Raw genomic sequence first — 18207 nt, forward strand, 5'->3', positions numbered from 1 at the left:
TTACATTCAATATTAAAATCATCCTATCCAAAAATTGTTGTCTGAGGTGGTTCCGTACCTATTGCAATTATATTATATTATATTATTGCACTGCTTCTCTGAAGGCCTGGTCCCAGAGCCAGGTTTTCACTCTGCTTCTGAAGGCTAGGAGCGAGGAGACTGATCTAATGTCACTAGGGAGGGAGTTCCATAGCCAAGGGGCCACCATTAAAAGGCCCTGTCTCTCCTCCCCACCAGTCACGCTTGTTAAGAAGGTGGGACCGAGAGCAGGGTCTCCCCAGAAGATCTTAATCTCCAAGGTGGTTCATGAGGGAGAAGTTTCAGACAGGGAAACTGGGACGGAACCATTTAGTGCTTCATAGGCTAAAGAAACCACTTTGAATTGTGCTCGGTAGAACAGTTGGCAGTCGGTAGAGCTGACATAACAGATTATTTGAAAATGGTTTCATGAAGCAACCTCTTAAAAAATAGGCAGTGTCATCTCCTGCAGAAACATTTATGAAATGTTTCTGTCTCAGATTAAAAGGAATAATGAAGTATTGTATTTTCAGCCATCATTGATCCGTATAGTCTTTCAAGACACAACAAGTACAATTGTGATGTTTTTGGCTTTGCAATCGCTTTTCCCTGGAGACATGAAAAATATGAGGTGAGAACTAAACTACATTGAAATGCATGTTTGTATGGGAATGTGGAACCTCAGAATGAACATGAGCAGGAGGAATGGCATGTCTGAATGCAAGCCATGTTTGATGTTAAGCAAACACTCCAAGGTGCTGTTTGTCTGTCTATCCAGAGGGCAGGATGGATTATGGATTTATTTGAAAAAAAAATCTGGAATTTACCTGTCGTGTGTCCTCATGAAGTCCCAAATTTTGGAAATCCCATTCTGAAAAACAGAAAGCCATCACTAACCATTAGTACAGAGTGATAGTCTTTGATCTTCACTCATATGAATCAATCAATGTAATATACATGTGCAGGTAAAGTATGGTTTTAGATACGGTTGCAGGTTGAGTATCTCTTATCTAAAAAGCTTAGGATCAGAAGCATTTTAATTTTTTCGGGTTTGGAATATTTACATGTACATAATAATAATAATAATAATAATAATAATAATAATCTTTATTTATACCCCACTCCATCTCCCCCAGTGGGACTCGGGGCAGCTTACATGAGGCCATGCTCATCAACACAATAGACACAATATACACAAAAACAACACGACAATATAAAATCAAACATCAAACACAAGAAATTCCACAGGGAAGGGCCACTTCAGAATAAAAAAAATATTTTTTTAAAACAATGGGAGATAGGCAACGTAGGATTGTCATGACGGGGATAATGCAATATCTTGAAGATGATACCAAGATTAAACATGGAACTGATTTATGTTTTGCATGGAAAACAGTGCAGGTAGGAATGAGAGTTCCAATGTATTTGGAGCAGAATTTAACGTGCAGGCTATGACTTATCCAGCCTTCACAGCTTTCATCCAGGCAATCTTAAGGACTATGGCTAGAATCCTGTTAAAGACTCACATCAACGTAAACAGATTTACATCTGTGAAAATTAGAGCTGAGCAGTTCCAGAATGTCCATATTTAATAGAGGACTGCAGTCATGTTACTACATAAGGCAGCGTTTCTCAACCTGGGGGTCAGGACCCTTGTGGGGGTTGTGAGGGAGTGTCAAAGGGGTCGCCAAAGACGATCAGAGAACACAGTATTTTCTGTTGGTCATGAGGGTTCTGAGTGGGAAGTTTGAACCAATTCCATCATTGGTGGGGTTCTGAATTGTAGGTGAACTATAAATCCCAGCAACTACAACTTCCAAATGTCAAGTCTATTTTCCCCAAACTCCAGCAGTGTTCACATTTGGGCATACTGAGTATTGTGCCAAGTTTGGTCCAGATCCATCATTGTTTGAGTCCACAGTGCTCTCTGGATGTAGGTGAACTACAACTCCAAAACTCAAGGTCAATGCCCACCAAACCCTTCCAGTATTTTCCGTTAGTCATTGGAGTTCTGTGTGCTAAGTTTGGTTCAATTCCATCGTTGGTGGAGTTCAGAGTGCTCTTTGATTGTTGGTTAACTATCAATCCCAGCAATTACAACTCCCAAATGACAAAATCACCCCCCACCAATCCCACCAGTGTTCAAATTTGGGCGTATCGGGTATTTGCGTCAAATTTGATCCAGTGAATAAAAATACATCCTGCAGATCGGATATTTACATTACAAGTCATAACAATAGCAAAATTGCAGTTATGAAGTAGCAAAGAAAATAATGTTATGGTTGGAGGGCTTGACCACATGAGGCACTGTTTTAAAGGGTCATGGCATTAGGAGGGTTGAGAAACACTGACCTAAGGGATGTAGAAAAGTGATTGATGCATATTATACATCAAAAGACCAGCTAAGTGTGAATGTGCACTGGCAAATCCTGAAGCACATCAAGATGTTGTTCGACATGCCCCATTTTTCATCTCTGCAATTCACTCACATGATTTCTGAGTGTATCTGCTACGTAGATAACCACACATAAGGTCTCATAACATTAGCTGTGAGTGAGGATTTCAGCTTGTATCTCCCAATATAAACCTGCCAAAATGCAAAGATCTTCAACGTAGGGCTTTCTCACGGTCCGACAATTGTCCCCGTCCGTCTGGTGAGGACACATGAGACGGCCTACTTGGCAGCTGCTCTCACGCACTGGAATTCCCTTCCATGGAAAGTTAAGCTGGCTCCCTCTTTTTTCTCCAACAGGTAAAGACTGTTTTTATTTCAAAAGGCATTTATCAATTAACTGGTTGCTCAGAAGTGTTTCCTAAGAAAGTGCGTACTACATTTATAGTTTTCTCTTTATGTTTCAAAATGTTGTGATACAATTTGATACTATTAAGTATTTTAACATGTTAGCAAAATTATTTAATTTTTTATAATCATCAGATTTTAGTTCCATTATGTTTAAACTATGTTGCAAGCTGCCTTGGGCCCCATGTCAGGATTAAAATGGCATACAATGAGAATGAGAATAAAATAAACAATTTGTAAGACGAATAGCCCCTAAGAGCTGATAAAAACTTCTTTAGGTGGCAGGAAGACACTTCTTCTGGCAAGACTGGTAGGATTGAAAGCGTCTAAAGCAGACTTGGGTATCACAAGTTATTTTCTATTTATTTGCCTTATTTATATCCCACCTTTCTCTACTTCGAGGAGGACTCAAGGTGGCTTACAGATCGCAGGTAAATTAATTAATTTAATTTTCTATCTACTAAAATCTGGGGCACAAATACTTAAATAAATAGTCTGAGGATGCCTGCCATAGATGCAGGCGAAACGGCAGGAGAGAATGCTTCTAGAACATGGCCATACAGCCCAAAACACCTACAACAACTCAAATAAATAAATTTTCTATCTATTAAAAGCTGGTGCACAAATACTTAAAACAACTAAATAAATAATTCCACTAAGAGAACCAGTGTGGTAGATTGCTTTGAGTGCTGAACCTGAGTTCCAATCTCCATTTAGCCACAGAAACCAACTGGGTAACTGTGGGCAAGTTACTCTCTCTCAGCCTCTCAGGACGATAAAAACAACCCCCTCCGAACAAATCAGGCTGATAGCAAATAAAATACCCTTTTGGTTAATTCAATAAGGGGACTTTTTCACTCAAATAAAATATTTTAAATTAGTTAAACTAATTATTTAGTTACACACTTCAAAACCCCTCTCCAAAGTATTAATAAGACTTGGTTCTGACTTCCGCAGTGAAGATACCGCTACCAGTATGTTGCCATTAGAAAGGCAAGCTGGCTGGCACCGAGGTGTGGCAGGAGGCTTATTTTGGAAACAACAGAGGTGACCTGAGGGGGAAAAGAGGGAGAAGCGGAATGCGGTGGTTGTCGGTTGTCGCTGCTGCCTAACGGCACAGGCAGGAAGGAGGAGGGGTGCATTGCATTTGCCAATACGTCCTTTGTGTGTGTCAGGATTTTCAAATTGAGGTGCACATTACATTCAACACTAAACTCAAGTAACTATCTGGTTTGAACAAGTTATAATATTTAAGAGAATTAGAAATGTTATGCCTGATCCAAGATTCCTATGAGGAATCTTGGATCAGGCTGAGATTCCTATGAGGAAGAAACCCTCTCTGAACGTGTAACGAGGCCACCAATTTGTAAAGGAGGCACCCAGTTTGTATCGATGTCTCCAGTTTGTAACCATTTGTAAAAGAGCCACCACTTTGTAAGGACTTACTAAATTGATAACACAACTACTGGCTTGTAATATTGAATTGGTCTTTCTTCAATGTGTAGCGTGGCTTAACTTGAAAGTATTTGCAACAGAGACTTGGCTTTAGAAGAAACTGTAACAAGCTTATTGAAGTATAGAAGAAGCTTGATGGTTTCAATGTTTCTTAGCTCTTAGAGACACATTTCTTCAGAGGTTACATTTAATACATTTCATAAAACAACTCTTAAGAGAACTATTCCTTTTAATAAACAGGTTTCCTTCAAAAAGTGTTTCTTTCCTTAACCGATTATTTCAGGTACAAGCTTATTCTATTCTTGAGTTATTTCTGTTGCAGTAAAGATGCTTATTGGGTTTCTCTCACCCTTTCTACTCATACACTAACTACTAACCTAAATAAGTCAACTTGATCTATCTAAATCTCAAAGGCTAAAAGCCTAAACCCTCCTGATTCTCAACACAGTAGAATCAGCCTTTCCCTGTAGTTCTTAGACTATAGACTACCTTTTTGGTTCTCAATACACAACAGAACCAGCCTTCCCTGTAGTTCGCTGACTACAAACTAACTGTTTTAAAATGGCTGCTCTGCCAAGTGGCAGTTGGCTCCACTCCTTTTTCCATGGCAACCCAGCTGAGCTGTCTACCATCCCCCCCAGTTATGCTAGTTTAAATACTTACCCTTTTAAACACCTATCTATTATTATACATAACTGTAGATTAAAACTCACACTTCACCACAGAACCCAGTGAGACTTCAGAGTAGACATATGTCAAATCATGGCCATGTATAAATATGTGAGGAAAAGTCATAGGGAGGATGGAGCAAGCTTGTTTTTTGCTTCCCTGGAGACTAGGATGCAGAACAATGGCTTCAAATTATAGGAAAGGAGATCCCACCTGAACATTAGGAAGAACTTCCTGACTGTGAGAGCTGTTCAGCAGTGGAACTCTCTGCCTCAGAGTGTGATGGAAGTTCCTTTGTTGGAGGCTTTTAAACAGAGGTTGGATAGCCATCTGTCGGGGATGCACGCCCTCCAAATGGGAAGTTTAGTTTCACAACTCAGTTTGTTTTTATGAGCTCCCTGCAAATAACCTGCTCCTATTTTTATCTCATTAGAATCTTTTAATTGTTTTATTCTGTACATGTGGCCTGCCCACTGTTATCGTGATTGTGTTTATTTGATTTTTTTCTCATGTAATTTTGATGATATTGTTCGTTGTTTATGTTTTTGGTTTTATTCTGCTGTAATATGTTGTCCGGGCTTGGCCCCATGTAAACTGTTCCAAGTCCCCACTGGGGAGATTGTGGCGGGGTATAAATAAAGGTGATGCTTCTTCTTCTTCTTCTTCTTCTTCTTCTTCTTCTTCTTCTTATTATTATTATTATTATTATTATGCTTTGAATGTGATTTTCCTGCTTCTTGGCAGGGGATTGTACTGGATGGCCCACGAGGTCTCTTCTAACTCTATGATTCTGTGGTTGGTAAAATTCTTTTTGATGCCACCATTTCCCAAGCATATGGGCATGCATAGTGCTAATATGGAGGCCCCAAATCAAACTAAAGCTATGTTTGCAGATTCCTTTGTGGAGTGAAATCTTTTTTTAAATATACGTTGCATCAAGGCTTGGGAAAGAGCCTCCTGTAAATGTGAACTGGCCTTCAGAGTTTCCTCCATTCCCATCTTTGTGTTGGAGTTCTGGTAGTAGCACCTAAGTGCAAAAGTGGGTTCAGATATACTTCCTGATCCTTCTTGCTATTTGTTTGCCACTGTTCTATCCATTCAACTAATTGCCCCACATTTCATTTAGTTATGTGCATGGTGTGCCTTCAGGCAGCCTGTTGACTTGGTGATCCTATGAATTTTGTAGTTTTCTTAAGCAAGGAATTCTCAGAGGAATAATAAAAAAGCTTCCTGGTTTGTGGACTCTTTGATCTACAATAATGAAGCCATAAATAGATTAAGAGTGTCACTCTTAAGATAAAGCTAGTCTATGCATGACTCCGACTCTACCCATGCAGTGATCTGATAATGCTTGTAAAGGCACCTCGAGCTTATCTATGAATAAAATCCAATTTTATAGGACCAGCTTGCACCTGCCCAAATAAATAAAGCAATAAACAAATGAAACTGCCCAACATCCTATTGTTTGCAGTGGCAGAGTCTCAAAGGAGTACCATTTGCTGCCATTGTCCAATGTAAAGTAATTTCAACTTGGCTATATGCAGAGTTTCTATTCTGCCAAATGCCTGGCACCTTGATTAACAGTCCAAGAGAAATTCTGCTAATTATTAATAGCAAGTAAACAGTTACCAATGGTTATATAGCTCTGTGTACTTTACAGCACACTACATCCAATGTATTTATGGTGATTTTATCAGGTAGTGGGCAAGATCAGGGCAGAGATTTATCTTCCCACTGTTCTGCAAACATGTACATTGTTAGTGTAATAAAAAAGGGCCCTTTCACACTACGAAGTTAAGGCACTATGATTCCACTTAAAGTTATTGTCGAAGGCTTTTATGGCCGCAATCACTGAGTTGTTATGAGTTCTCCGGGCTGTACGGTCATGTTCCAGAAGCATTCTCTCCTGACATTTTGCCCACATCTGTGGCAGGCAACCTCAGAGGTTGTGAGTACTTTTGAAACTAGGAAAATAGGGTTTATATATCTGTGGAATGTCCAGGGTGGGAGAAAGAACTCTTGTCTGTTGGAGGTAGGTGTGAATATTTCAACTGGCCACCTTGATTAGCATTTAATAGTCCAGTAGTTTCAAGGTCTGGCTTCTTACTGCTTGAGGGAATCCTTTGTTGGGAGGTGATTAGCTGGCCCGGATTGTTTCTTGTCTGGAATTCCCCTGTTTTTGAGTGTTGTTCTTTATTTACTGTTATGATTTTAGAGTTTTTAAATACAGGCAGCCAGATTTTGTTCATTTTCATGGCTTTTTCTCTTTTCTGTTGAAATTGTTCACATGGAGTTCAATGGCTTCTCTATGAAGTCTGACACGATAGTTGTTGTTCCAGCATTTCTGTGTTCTCAAATACTATGCTGTGTCCAGGTTGGTTCATCAGGTGCTCTGCTGTGGCTGACTTCTCTGGCTGAAGTAGTCTGCAGTGCCTTTCATGTTCCTTGATTCGTGTTTGGGCAATGCTGTGTGAGGTGGTCTCTAATTAGACTTGTACACAGCTTCATGGTATACGGTAGACTTCTGCAGAGATGAGAGGATCCCTCTAGTCCTTTGCTGAGCGTAGCAGATGAAGAAAAACAAGCTACAAACTATCTACAGATCCACTAAGAAAATCCAACAAATGTTTTTAAATCTGGCTACCAGTATTAACAAACTCTAAAATCGGAACAGTAAATAAAGAACAACACTCAAAAACAGGGAATTCCATACAAGAAGCAATCAGGGCTAGCTAATCATCTCTGCAGAAGTCTACCGTTTACCATGAAGCTGTGTATAAGTCTACATAGGGACCACCAATCAGAGCATTGCCCAAACATGAATCAAGGAACATGAAAGGCACTGCAGACTACTTCAACCAGAGAAGTCAGCCATAGCAGAGCAGCTGATGAACCAACCTGGACACAGCCATAGATGCAGGCGAAACGTGATGAGAGAATACTCATGGAACATGGCCATATAGCCCGGAAAACTCACAACAACCCATGTATCCATTTATTTGTTCAATGGGACTCTAGTTGGGAATAAAAATTGGATTTAACCTTAGAGTATGCTTATTCGAGAGGGCCCAAGCATCTGTCTCCTCCGCATGAACCACCTTTTGCTTAATTTCTTTTATTCTTGTCTGCTATGTTCTTTGCTCACAAAAGGCAGAAAACCCATTTTGTTTATCCACTTTCCATTTAGCCTAATGGAAATTGATTTCACATCTACAGTGGTTTGCAAGAGAAGACGAAGTGGAGTTTCATAATTTGATGGGAAAGCATTTTTTTTTTTTGCTGGCTGCATTATTAATGCCAGTTACTGTCATGGAGAGTCAACAGCTAACATCTCCAGTGACTATGGCAATGCCCCTGAACACTCTGTACCTTCAGGTCAATCTGAACTCAGTGTGATTCGTTCGTGTGCATTTCCATTAACATACCTTCACCTCTGCATTGTTTTAATTAGCTTTGCTCAGGAGGAATTTGTGTCCAGTATCACTCTGAGCGTGGCCTTCATGTAAATATAATATAATGAGGGGAAAAAACAAGGTTTTACATTCACTGTCAATCACCACTTAAAACCATAGGGGATTTTGAAAAGCAGCACAGAGCCAACTCCGCCTGATGTTGTGAAATCGGAATTCTGAATATAAATTCTGCCTTGCAAGACAGAGGCAGCACGTTTGGACTTGTACCGATTTCTATGTAACAAACTGAAATGAGCTCTTTTCTACACATGAATAGGAAAAACAGGACATCCCAATGCTTCCTGATGTGGGAAAGAAAGACTGCTCCTATTACCAAAGAGAAATTTCCAATATTTCTCAAGAATGGAGAGCCAGAATGATACAGTTGATACCTGGCTAGATTGGGAGTTCCATAGTACATAAGCAACAACTGTAATGACTCGTGAGAATTGTCAATTAGGAGACCTTGGACTGGAACTCTGGACTATGGCGAGACTGTTATTTATTATGTACTGTCTATGATTTATGTTTAATTGTAGTTTTATTATTGTGGTTGTTATGGATTGGCATTGCGTCAGTGTCCAATGTATGGCATTGAAGTTTTGCCAGTTATGTGTAAACCGCTTTGAGTCTCCCTAGGGGTGAGAAAAGCGGTATAGAAATACTGTAAATAAATAATATGATTTGGATTTGTGGACTCGAGACTTGGTTGTGTTAATATTTTAAGGGCCAATATTTTTAATGTATTTATTGCTTTTTAAATGTATTTTTTATTGCTATTGACTTGTTTATGTTAATTGTTGTGCTCTAAATGTTCTTTCTCAGTATCTAATGACTGTCAATTTTAAACCGTCCTGAGTCCCTCTTCGGGGATTGAGAAGGAAGGGATACAAATGCTCCAAATAAATAATAATAATAAATAAGATCGCTGTGCCGCTCAATCTAATCTAACCCACAGTGTTCTCCTTGGGATAATTTAAAGTGCAAATACCAACTAGAGTCCCTTGGAAAATGGGCTAAATATAAATGCCACCAGGCCGTAAGTGGGTAGAGAACTACAGAACTTAGATTGCATTTAGTTTAGATCAGTGGTTCCCAACCTGTGGTCCATGGACCACCAGTTGCCCACAAGAACTAAAATATGGTCCGTGGCCTCACCGTTACTACACCTTTACAACAAGAGTGACTTGTCTTGCAAAACCCTCTTATAGTGCCAAAACAATGGGAATGTTGGGAGGGGAAAGGCTGACTACCCATGGAAGGTGTGACAACAAGCCCCCTGATTGCTGCTTCTCCTCCTCCTTCCCCCTAAGAGAAGCTGTTCCATGTGGTGCCTGGAAATGGGGGCACCTTGGTCTCTTAGTTTTTAGGCATGTTCCTGGGGTTATTTGATGTGCTGATTCAGAAAATTGCATTGGATAGACTTTATCAGCTCTAGTTTATTAAATATGATTTTCTGTGGGTGAGCAAATGGTGACTTCTGGATGGCATATGTTCTGTATCAGAAATTAGAGATGATGTGGTCTATCCAATGCAATTTTCTGAATCAGCACCCCAAATAACCAAATCAAATCTAAAATTCACTAAAAACTGATTTTAACCCTTTTAGTACTAATGTTGTTGAGTGGTCCTTGGTCAAAGTGGTCCCTGGTCAAAAAAAGGTTGGGAACCACTGGTTTAGATACTGTGGGTCTGGGTTACCTAAGCAACTCAGAAGTACCCTACTTTGATTCTCAGCTTCAGTGCAACACTGAGATAGTTGAATGAATGCGTATTGTGGTTATGTATGAAGGTGTGCAAGGCACTAATGAAGGGTTTCTTAACCAAGGTTCCACGGAATGATAGAGTCTCATAAGATATTGTTAGGTTTTACAAAAGAGGCAACTGAAAGATAATACAGCTCTATTTTTTCTGGGTTTAACTTTTGTGGATTTGATTCTTTCAGTGAACCTTTAGGAGCTTTGTAAATTGAGGTTCATGTTTTATGGTTAGATATAATTTTACTGTTTAATTGTTTGTGTAATTTTAGGTCTTATGTTATAATTAGTTGATCGATGTCGGTTTGCTTTGGGATTGGGTGGGTCGCTAATGTATTCATGTTTGTACTTGTCTTGAGGCACTGAATATTTACCTCTGTGTTTTTTGTTTGTTGGAACCCGCCCCGAATCCCTTAGAGGAGGTAGGATGGAATACAAATAAGGTATTACTATTATGATTAGTCTACATAGGGACCACCAAACACAGCATTGCCCAAACATGAATCAAGGAACATGAAAGGCACTGCAGACTACTTCAACCAGAGAAATCAGCCATAGCAGAGCACCTGATGAACCAACCTGGACACAGCATTTTATTTGAGAACACAGAAATGCTGGACCACTCTAACAACCACCATGTCAGACTACACAGAGAAGTAATTGAAATCCACAAGCATGTGAACAATTTCAACAGAAAGGAAGAAACCATGAAAATGAACAAAATCTGGGTAACAGTATTTTTTTTAAAAAAAACCACTAAAATTATAACAGTAAATAAAGAACAACACTAAAAAAAACACAAAGGGGAACTCCAGACAAAAACAATCAGGGACAGCTAATCGCCTCTCAACAAAGGATTCCCCCAGGCACTAACAAGTCACACCTAAAAATGGTCAGGCCATTAAATGTTAATCAAGGTGGCCAATTGAAATATTCACACCTAGCTCCAACAGACAAGGGTTCTTTCACCCACCTTGGACATTCCACAGATATATAAACCCAATTTTTCTAGTTTCCAACAGACCTCACAATCTCTGAGGATACCTGCCATAGATATGAGCAAAACATTGGGAGAGAATGCTTCTAGAACATGCCATGTAGCCCAAAAAATCTACAACAACCCTATTATTATTATTATTATTATTATTATTATTATTATTTGCAAATTTGACTATAGAGTTGCCCTGGAGGACCTATGGATTCTTCAAGAAGTCTTTTCGTAGCTTAAAAAGTGATTTCAATTAATGATTTCCCCCCACTTTCACAAGGGTCCTGATTCCTCAACCCCCATGAGCTGTATATTTAACAGTTTTTATTCAGAAGTCCCACAAGACATCATAATTATTTCAAGAGCTCCCCAAGGGAAAATAGTTGAGAACTGCTGAGTGTCACCAAAAAAGAGTCAAAATTTTTCCAGAAATAGAGGACAAAGGGTAGCACAAATTTTCATAGTATTTGCATGTACTGATTTACCTGTACAGATGCAAATTTAGACATCATTGCTAGAACTGAAAGAAAAAAGATACCTCACGATAGTGAGTGGGGAAGTGATGTATAATTGCTGTACCCATTGTCTGAATGCTCCTGAGTGGGTGATTTCAAGGCTTCGTCTCTCCCTTCTTACTGTTATATTTCATATTTAACCAGTTCTGGACTAACCAGCCTTTCAGAGAATGCCTATGAAAAGAGGAGTTCCCTCTGGTAATCCTTAAAAAGTAGGACACATAGGAATTCCAGTAGACTATTACATAATCAGCTTATTATTTATGTCTGCTACCATATAGGGTTTGGACACCAAGTAGTTCAGGATACATTCTGGTGAAGCATCTGGTGAAGCCTTGCTAAGAAAGTTCAAGTTTTGGGCTCTAGTAAAAAGAATGGCAATGGATCTCCCAAAATGGTACACGCGGCTCATGATAAAATCATAATGAATTTATTATGATGGTGATTTTTATTTTGTGTTTATTATATGTAATGAAATCACATTATTCTTTTACTTTTATATAGTTATTCCGTATGGGGACAAAAAGAAGGCACAAACAAGAGGAGGAATATAAACACTTCTGGTTGCTTAATAATGAAAGGCACACATTATGGAATACGGTAATTTTTACAAACCGTAACCATGCTAGCCTTCAAAGTGGGAGTTATTTTTTTAACTAGTAGGCTGAGATCAAACTGCTTCCAGATGCCTGTGGTGGTATATTTTACTGCTCCAAGGTGCTATTTTTTTACCCATTAGCAGGTAAAATAAACATCTGAGAACACGTTTGCTTATTCGACTGTTAATGTGATACAGTGGCACGGGCCTCTCTATTCGTTTCATGCCTATCAACTCCTAGGTCAAGTACATTAAAACCTGTGATTTGCACGTTAGTATTTCTCTTTATGGTTAAGACAATGTCGTAATAGTAAGGTTGCTTTTATGCATACATTGAATCCCCCTTTCTCCTTAGATTTATAAGCCCTTGACTTGCTTTCCGACCATAAAATAAACAAGTAGTTATGCCAGCAGAGTGGAGCAGGTAAGTCGCACACTAGGGAGACCTGTGATCAAATTCCCACTCACAATAGAAAAGACCAATGGGTACCTTTGGGCCAAGCATTATCTATCAGTCCAATCCATCTTGAAGAATTGTTGAAAAGGTAAAATGGGATTGACTCCATCAAGAAGTGAACAAACAAGTTAACTAATACAGCCTGTAAATGGGAAATATTAACCAACAAACCTGGCAAACTCTTTTTAATGTATATTTATAATCATTTTATGTAATTGTGTATTTTATTGCTGTTTTTATATTGTATTGGCAACCAATTGTTTCTCCCTATAAAGGCTATTCTTTTCCTACAAGCAAGTATGCATTAATATATTGAAACTGATACTTGCAATGAGGAGGATATGCTGCCGGCATTAGGAAACTTGATAGGCATTAGGCGGTTTATATTATGACTTTTTTTTTTGCAAAATTCGGTTTAACGCTAGGTCAACAAAAGAAATGCACTGAACGTATTGACTGTTTCATGAGCTATGAAAATTAAGGATGTAATAGATTCAGAAGCAACAAAAATGCAAAATGGGAACAAGGCCCCTGAATCACATGATGGGCCATGGCTATCTTGCCTCTCCTAGGTTCTCAAAGGCAATGTCCATAGAGCACATGTTCTGGTAGAATCTACTAAGATGTCTGGCTTTGGGTATGGCACTGTCACCCAAGAACCAGCCTAGCTAAATACAGTGACACATCTGCGACAAACTCCTCTGTCTCCTTCTCCTCCTTAATTTCTTGCTGCTGCAAGAAAATTGCAGACGGACTACAAACAGAGGCACAGCTATGTGGCCCAAATGATTCATTGGAACTTAGGTCACAAGTACCACCTGCCAGTAGTAAAGAACTGGGAGGATCTTAAACCTGCAATCGGTAGTGGAAAATGAACACGCAAAAATACTGTGGGACTGTCAAATCCAGACTGACAAAGTTTTGGAACACAATACACCCGATATTGTGGAAAAGAAAAATGTTTGGATTATTGAGGTTGTCATATCAGGCGACAGCCGAATTGATGAAAAACAACAGGAAAAACTCAGCCGTTATCAAGACCTCAAAATCAAACTGCAAAGGCTCTGGCACAAACCAATACAAGTGGTCCCAGTGATCATCGGCACACTGGGTGCCGTGCCAAAATATCTCAGCCGGCATTTGGAAACAATAAACATTGACAAAATCATGATTTGTCACCTTACTTGGATCTGCACGCATCATTCGAAAATACATCACAATGGCCTAGACCTGGGGTCCTCAAACTTTTTAAACAGAGGGCCAGGTCATAGTCCCTGAAACTGTTGGAGGGCCAGATTATAATTTGAAAAAACCACGAATTCCTATGCATACTGCACATATCACATTTGTAGTACAAAAAACACTTTAAAACAATATGATAATTAAAATGAAGAACAATTTCAACAAATATAAATTTATTAGTATTTCAATGGGAAGTGTGGGCTTGATGAGATAGGATTGTTGTTGTTGTTGTGTGCTTTCAAGTCGTTTCAGATTTAGGTTGACCCTGAAGGAGGGCCAGTTAAATGACCTTGGAGGGCCGTATCCAGCCCTCGGGCCTTAGTTTGAGGACCCCAGGCCTAGACTCTTGGGAAATGTTTGACTTGTGATTTTGTGATATGAAATCCAGGATATAGATCTCGTTTGCTGTTACATACTGTATTTTTGTGTCAGTAAAATAATAACAACTGCATATTTGTAAGACACTGAAGGTAGGAAATGATTAAGCATGCTTTCAAAATGGCTAGTGAAAAGGCTTTAGCAATGATCCTATCAAAGTGGCACTGCTGCATTGTCTCTTTGGTCCTATGAACACAGCCTAACACCTTCAAACATACCGAGCTGCTGAAAGCTGCTGGAGATGGGGAGAAATCAGATACATGGCACTGGAAAGAAGCAGTTGGCAGGTTATGTTTTGCACATCACCAGTGGCATCTGAACTCCAAGAATGTTGCAGTCCAGCAGCAATTACACAATTCTTTGTTGAGTTGATGAAGTGAAGTAGTTTAACACATCAGATTAAGACCAGGAACGCTCATTCAAATCTTAACTCTGCTGCATCACTAACTCTCTCTCCTGATCTAAATATAACTACATGACAGGTGAATATAAAGACAAGCATTCTATTGTGTCGAATTCTACATTCCACTGAGGGGAAATAATTGCTCCGCAAACAATTTGACAATTTCTGAGCTCTTCTAGGTAAGAAAACAGTGTATGCATTTGCAAGTCCTTTGTGCCCAGGTACTATGGGAGAACTGACTTGGCAAATCAATTGCATCAGTGATATTTTTTACCAAAGCAATTTTCTAAACTACCTCTCACATAGTATGTAGGCTTTGAAAAACCCAAATTCATAAAACAGAGAGCTTGGAATTGGCATCCTCTTACTTTCGGTACCTTTCCCCAAGTTACAAACATCCGACTTACATATGACTCATAGTTAAGAACAGGGCTGAGACACCAGGAAGTGAGAGAAGTCTACACCTTGGAAGGGAAATTCACCCCTGAAAGTATTATCATGGGAGAAAGATGTCTCAACTAAAGCTTTCTCGCCAATCCTTGTTTCTACAACAAGCCATTTTTTTCAATATCCAATTATGACAGGGATAGAGAGTGAGGTGAAACCTTCTGAACAGGGGCACAGACAGCAAAACAAACACTATAGGGGTGTTAATCCTTCCCTATACTATCCAAAGCTATAACTGGAGTTACACTTAAACATGTACCTATTCCAACCCTTCATACAAATTCAACTTAAGAACAAACCTACAGAACCTATCTTGTTTGTAATTTGGAGACTGCCTGCATTATGGTTGCTGATGCCTCTGCTTTCTGTGCAGCTTTGGCAATGAAAGTTTTATTTCTTTGTTTATTCATTGGATATGCCACTTTTTTCCTAGAATGAAATCTAGGGCAGCTTCCTAAATCATTAAATGAAAAACATTCACCATGCAATGTGTCGAAGGCTTTCAGAGCCGGAATCACTGGGTTATAGTCCAACCAGTGGGTCATGGCACACTGGTGGGCTGCGAGACCTAAAATAAGGTCCGCAACCGGGGGTGTGTGCTACCGTTGGAGGAGAGAGAGAGGGAGAGAAGGAAGGAGGCCAGTGCCAGTGCCATTGCCCTCGCCCTCTTACCCTCTTGCGGCTTCCCAAGCGCCATTGAAGGAGAGCGAGAGAAAGAAGGAGAAGGAGAGAAGGAAGAAAGGAGGCCAGCGCCATTGCCTTCGTCTTTGCCTTCTTGCAGCTTCCCTGGTGCCGTTAGAGGAGAGAGAAGAGAATACCCCAAAGTAACTATTATTATCGTTGGGTTATTGTAGGTTTTTTCAGGCTATATGGCCATGTTTAGAGGCATTCTTTACTGATGTTTCACCTGCATCTATGGCAAGCATCCTCAGAGGTAGTGAGGTCTGTTGGAACTAGGAAAATATTATCATTATTAGCACCCACTGCCAAACACAAGAATTGTAATGGGAAAGCAGCCCTTTGTAAAACTCTGTTTAGTCCCACAAAGTTGTTGTTGTTGTTAAAGCCATTTGGGACAGTTTCTTTGGTCTCGCACACTGCTTTTTGTATTTTTTTTCAATCTCAGCCCCCTTCCCACGAGCTTTAACAACATCCATTTGAACAGGGACCACTTTGACCAGAAACTAGAGCTGACGTGTTCTATCCAATGCAATTTTCTTAATCAGCATCCCAAACAACCAAACCAAATCAAAAAGTAACCAAAAACCGATTCGTAATCTTTTTGGTACTAATGTTGGAGAGTGGTCCCTGGTCAAAGTGGTCCCTGTTCAAGTGTTCCCTGGTCAAAAAAAGGTTGGGAACCACCGCCTTAGTCTGAATGAACTTGTTAACAAGATCAAAACTTGAACATCTCAGCTGATCTACCTCCAACTCAATTTCATTTACTATGTATGTATGCTGGGATATATGCTAGGTGGAGAGAAATGATAGCCAGTACATATCAAACTAACTGATGTGAAGGACCAACATTTCCCCCCCCCCCCCCCCCCCCCCGGATATTTGTGCTCATGAGCTCCATTTTTTCTGTTATGGAAACTTGTCCTTTGACTCATGGCAGTCCATGAGCCAGCGCTTTAAGTTGCATTGCTATAAGCAGGTGGTTTCTCACAAGGTTCTAGATATCAATGTGTTGCCGTTATATTCTCTCTTGATTAAAGGGTGGCCAATTCTTTGAACAGGAAGGTAGTTTGGCCACAAAGTTTGGGGCAGCGCCCATTCATTGCACCATTATGCTTGCTTCAGATTTTTTGAGCAGCAACTCTGGGATGCAGAAATGAGCTGAAGTATCTTTCCTTACCATAAAGCTTGGAACTGTTATCTTATTTGAATGTTTTGTCATGCTTTTAGGTGTTTTAAGAACTCTCTGAAATGCTTTTTAGATTATAGTACTTCTTACTGCAGTGGCCAGGTCTTCAGTTTTTGCTGAAGTAGTCACAGCTCTTTGTATAGTTGTGAGTGAGATATTTCCAAAGCCACAAAAAGTGGTTTCAAGTCTCAAGCCCCGTATGTGTTTATTTATATGCTTGGTTTATTTATTTTATTTACTATATTTGTATACCGCCCTTCTCAGCCCTCAGGCAACTCAGGGCGGTTTACAATGGCAATGATTCGATGCCCCAAAACACCCTAAAACATTTAAAAACATTAACACAAAATATAAAACCATCGTTAAATTAAGTTAAACATTAAGTGATAATTGTGCATGGATGAAGTCACTCTCAGTGCTGAGACACTTGTGGGTTTTGATCTGGGTTTTGATCTATGAATGGAGATTATTTGTTTACATATTTAACATGGCAATAATGATGTCAAACCGATTATCCTTCTAAGATTTTTTTTTTTGCATGTTTAGAGTTTGGAGAGATGGTAAATTGTCTCATGTTATGGAAGTCATAGTTTGAATTCTGGAGTTGGTAGCATCTGTCCATTTCGTATTGATTTTTGTTAAGAAGTGGGAAAGGTGAAAGGTCCTTGTGATTTTTTTTTATTTTGTAAAGAGGGTCTTATGAGAAAGTCTTAGGGGAAAATCTAAAGATTATTTCTGAGCCTTGCCTTCCATTAACCCCCTGCTGCTGCTCTGCATCCAGTTATTTTAATGGCTTTCAAAGCAAGTGAGCGGAAAATGGCTTCTCTAGAACTTTCTTGAGGAGGCTGACTTGCAAACTGCCATTGCTTTTGAAACAGAGCATATTAATGCTTGTTAAAATACTCCATTATTTCTGATTTAAAATATGAAGGCATTTTTTAAAAAGAACATTAGTTGTAAATACCCAAGGATTGGAAATTTCACCTATTAAAATACACTTTTTTAAAAAAATATTTGCTAATAATATTGGATGTACTTCCTTTTTTTAATAAAGGAGAGGTAGAGAAAATTATAGTAGAAGGATTGTTTGGGTGGAATAATAATCTGACCCCGTTGCCTTCATTCTTCCTATTTTAATAGAGAGGTTAGCTGCATATTATT

General features: G+C 39.3%; 1 protein-coding gene across 1 annotated transcript in view; it reads right to left on the reverse strand.

The window, feature by feature from the left end:
- NUDT14 (nudix hydrolase 14) overlaps positions 1–18207 on the reverse strand; it is a 66779-nt gene that overhangs the window by 31591 nt on the left and 16981 nt on the right. Inside the window, exon 2 of the mRNA XM_060754466.2 lies at positions 846–889. Within this exon, the coding sequence (XP_060610449.2) occupies positions 846–889 (44 nt within the window). The remainder of the gene's footprint in view (positions 1–845; positions 890–18207) is intronic.

This window comes from Anolis sagrei, chromosome 1 (assembly GCF_037176765.1).
Source record: "Anolis sagrei isolate rAnoSag1 chromosome 1, rAnoSag1.mat, whole genome shotgun sequence".
NCBI lineage: Eukaryota > Metazoa > Chordata > Lepidosauria > Squamata > Dactyloidae > Anolis > Anolis sagrei.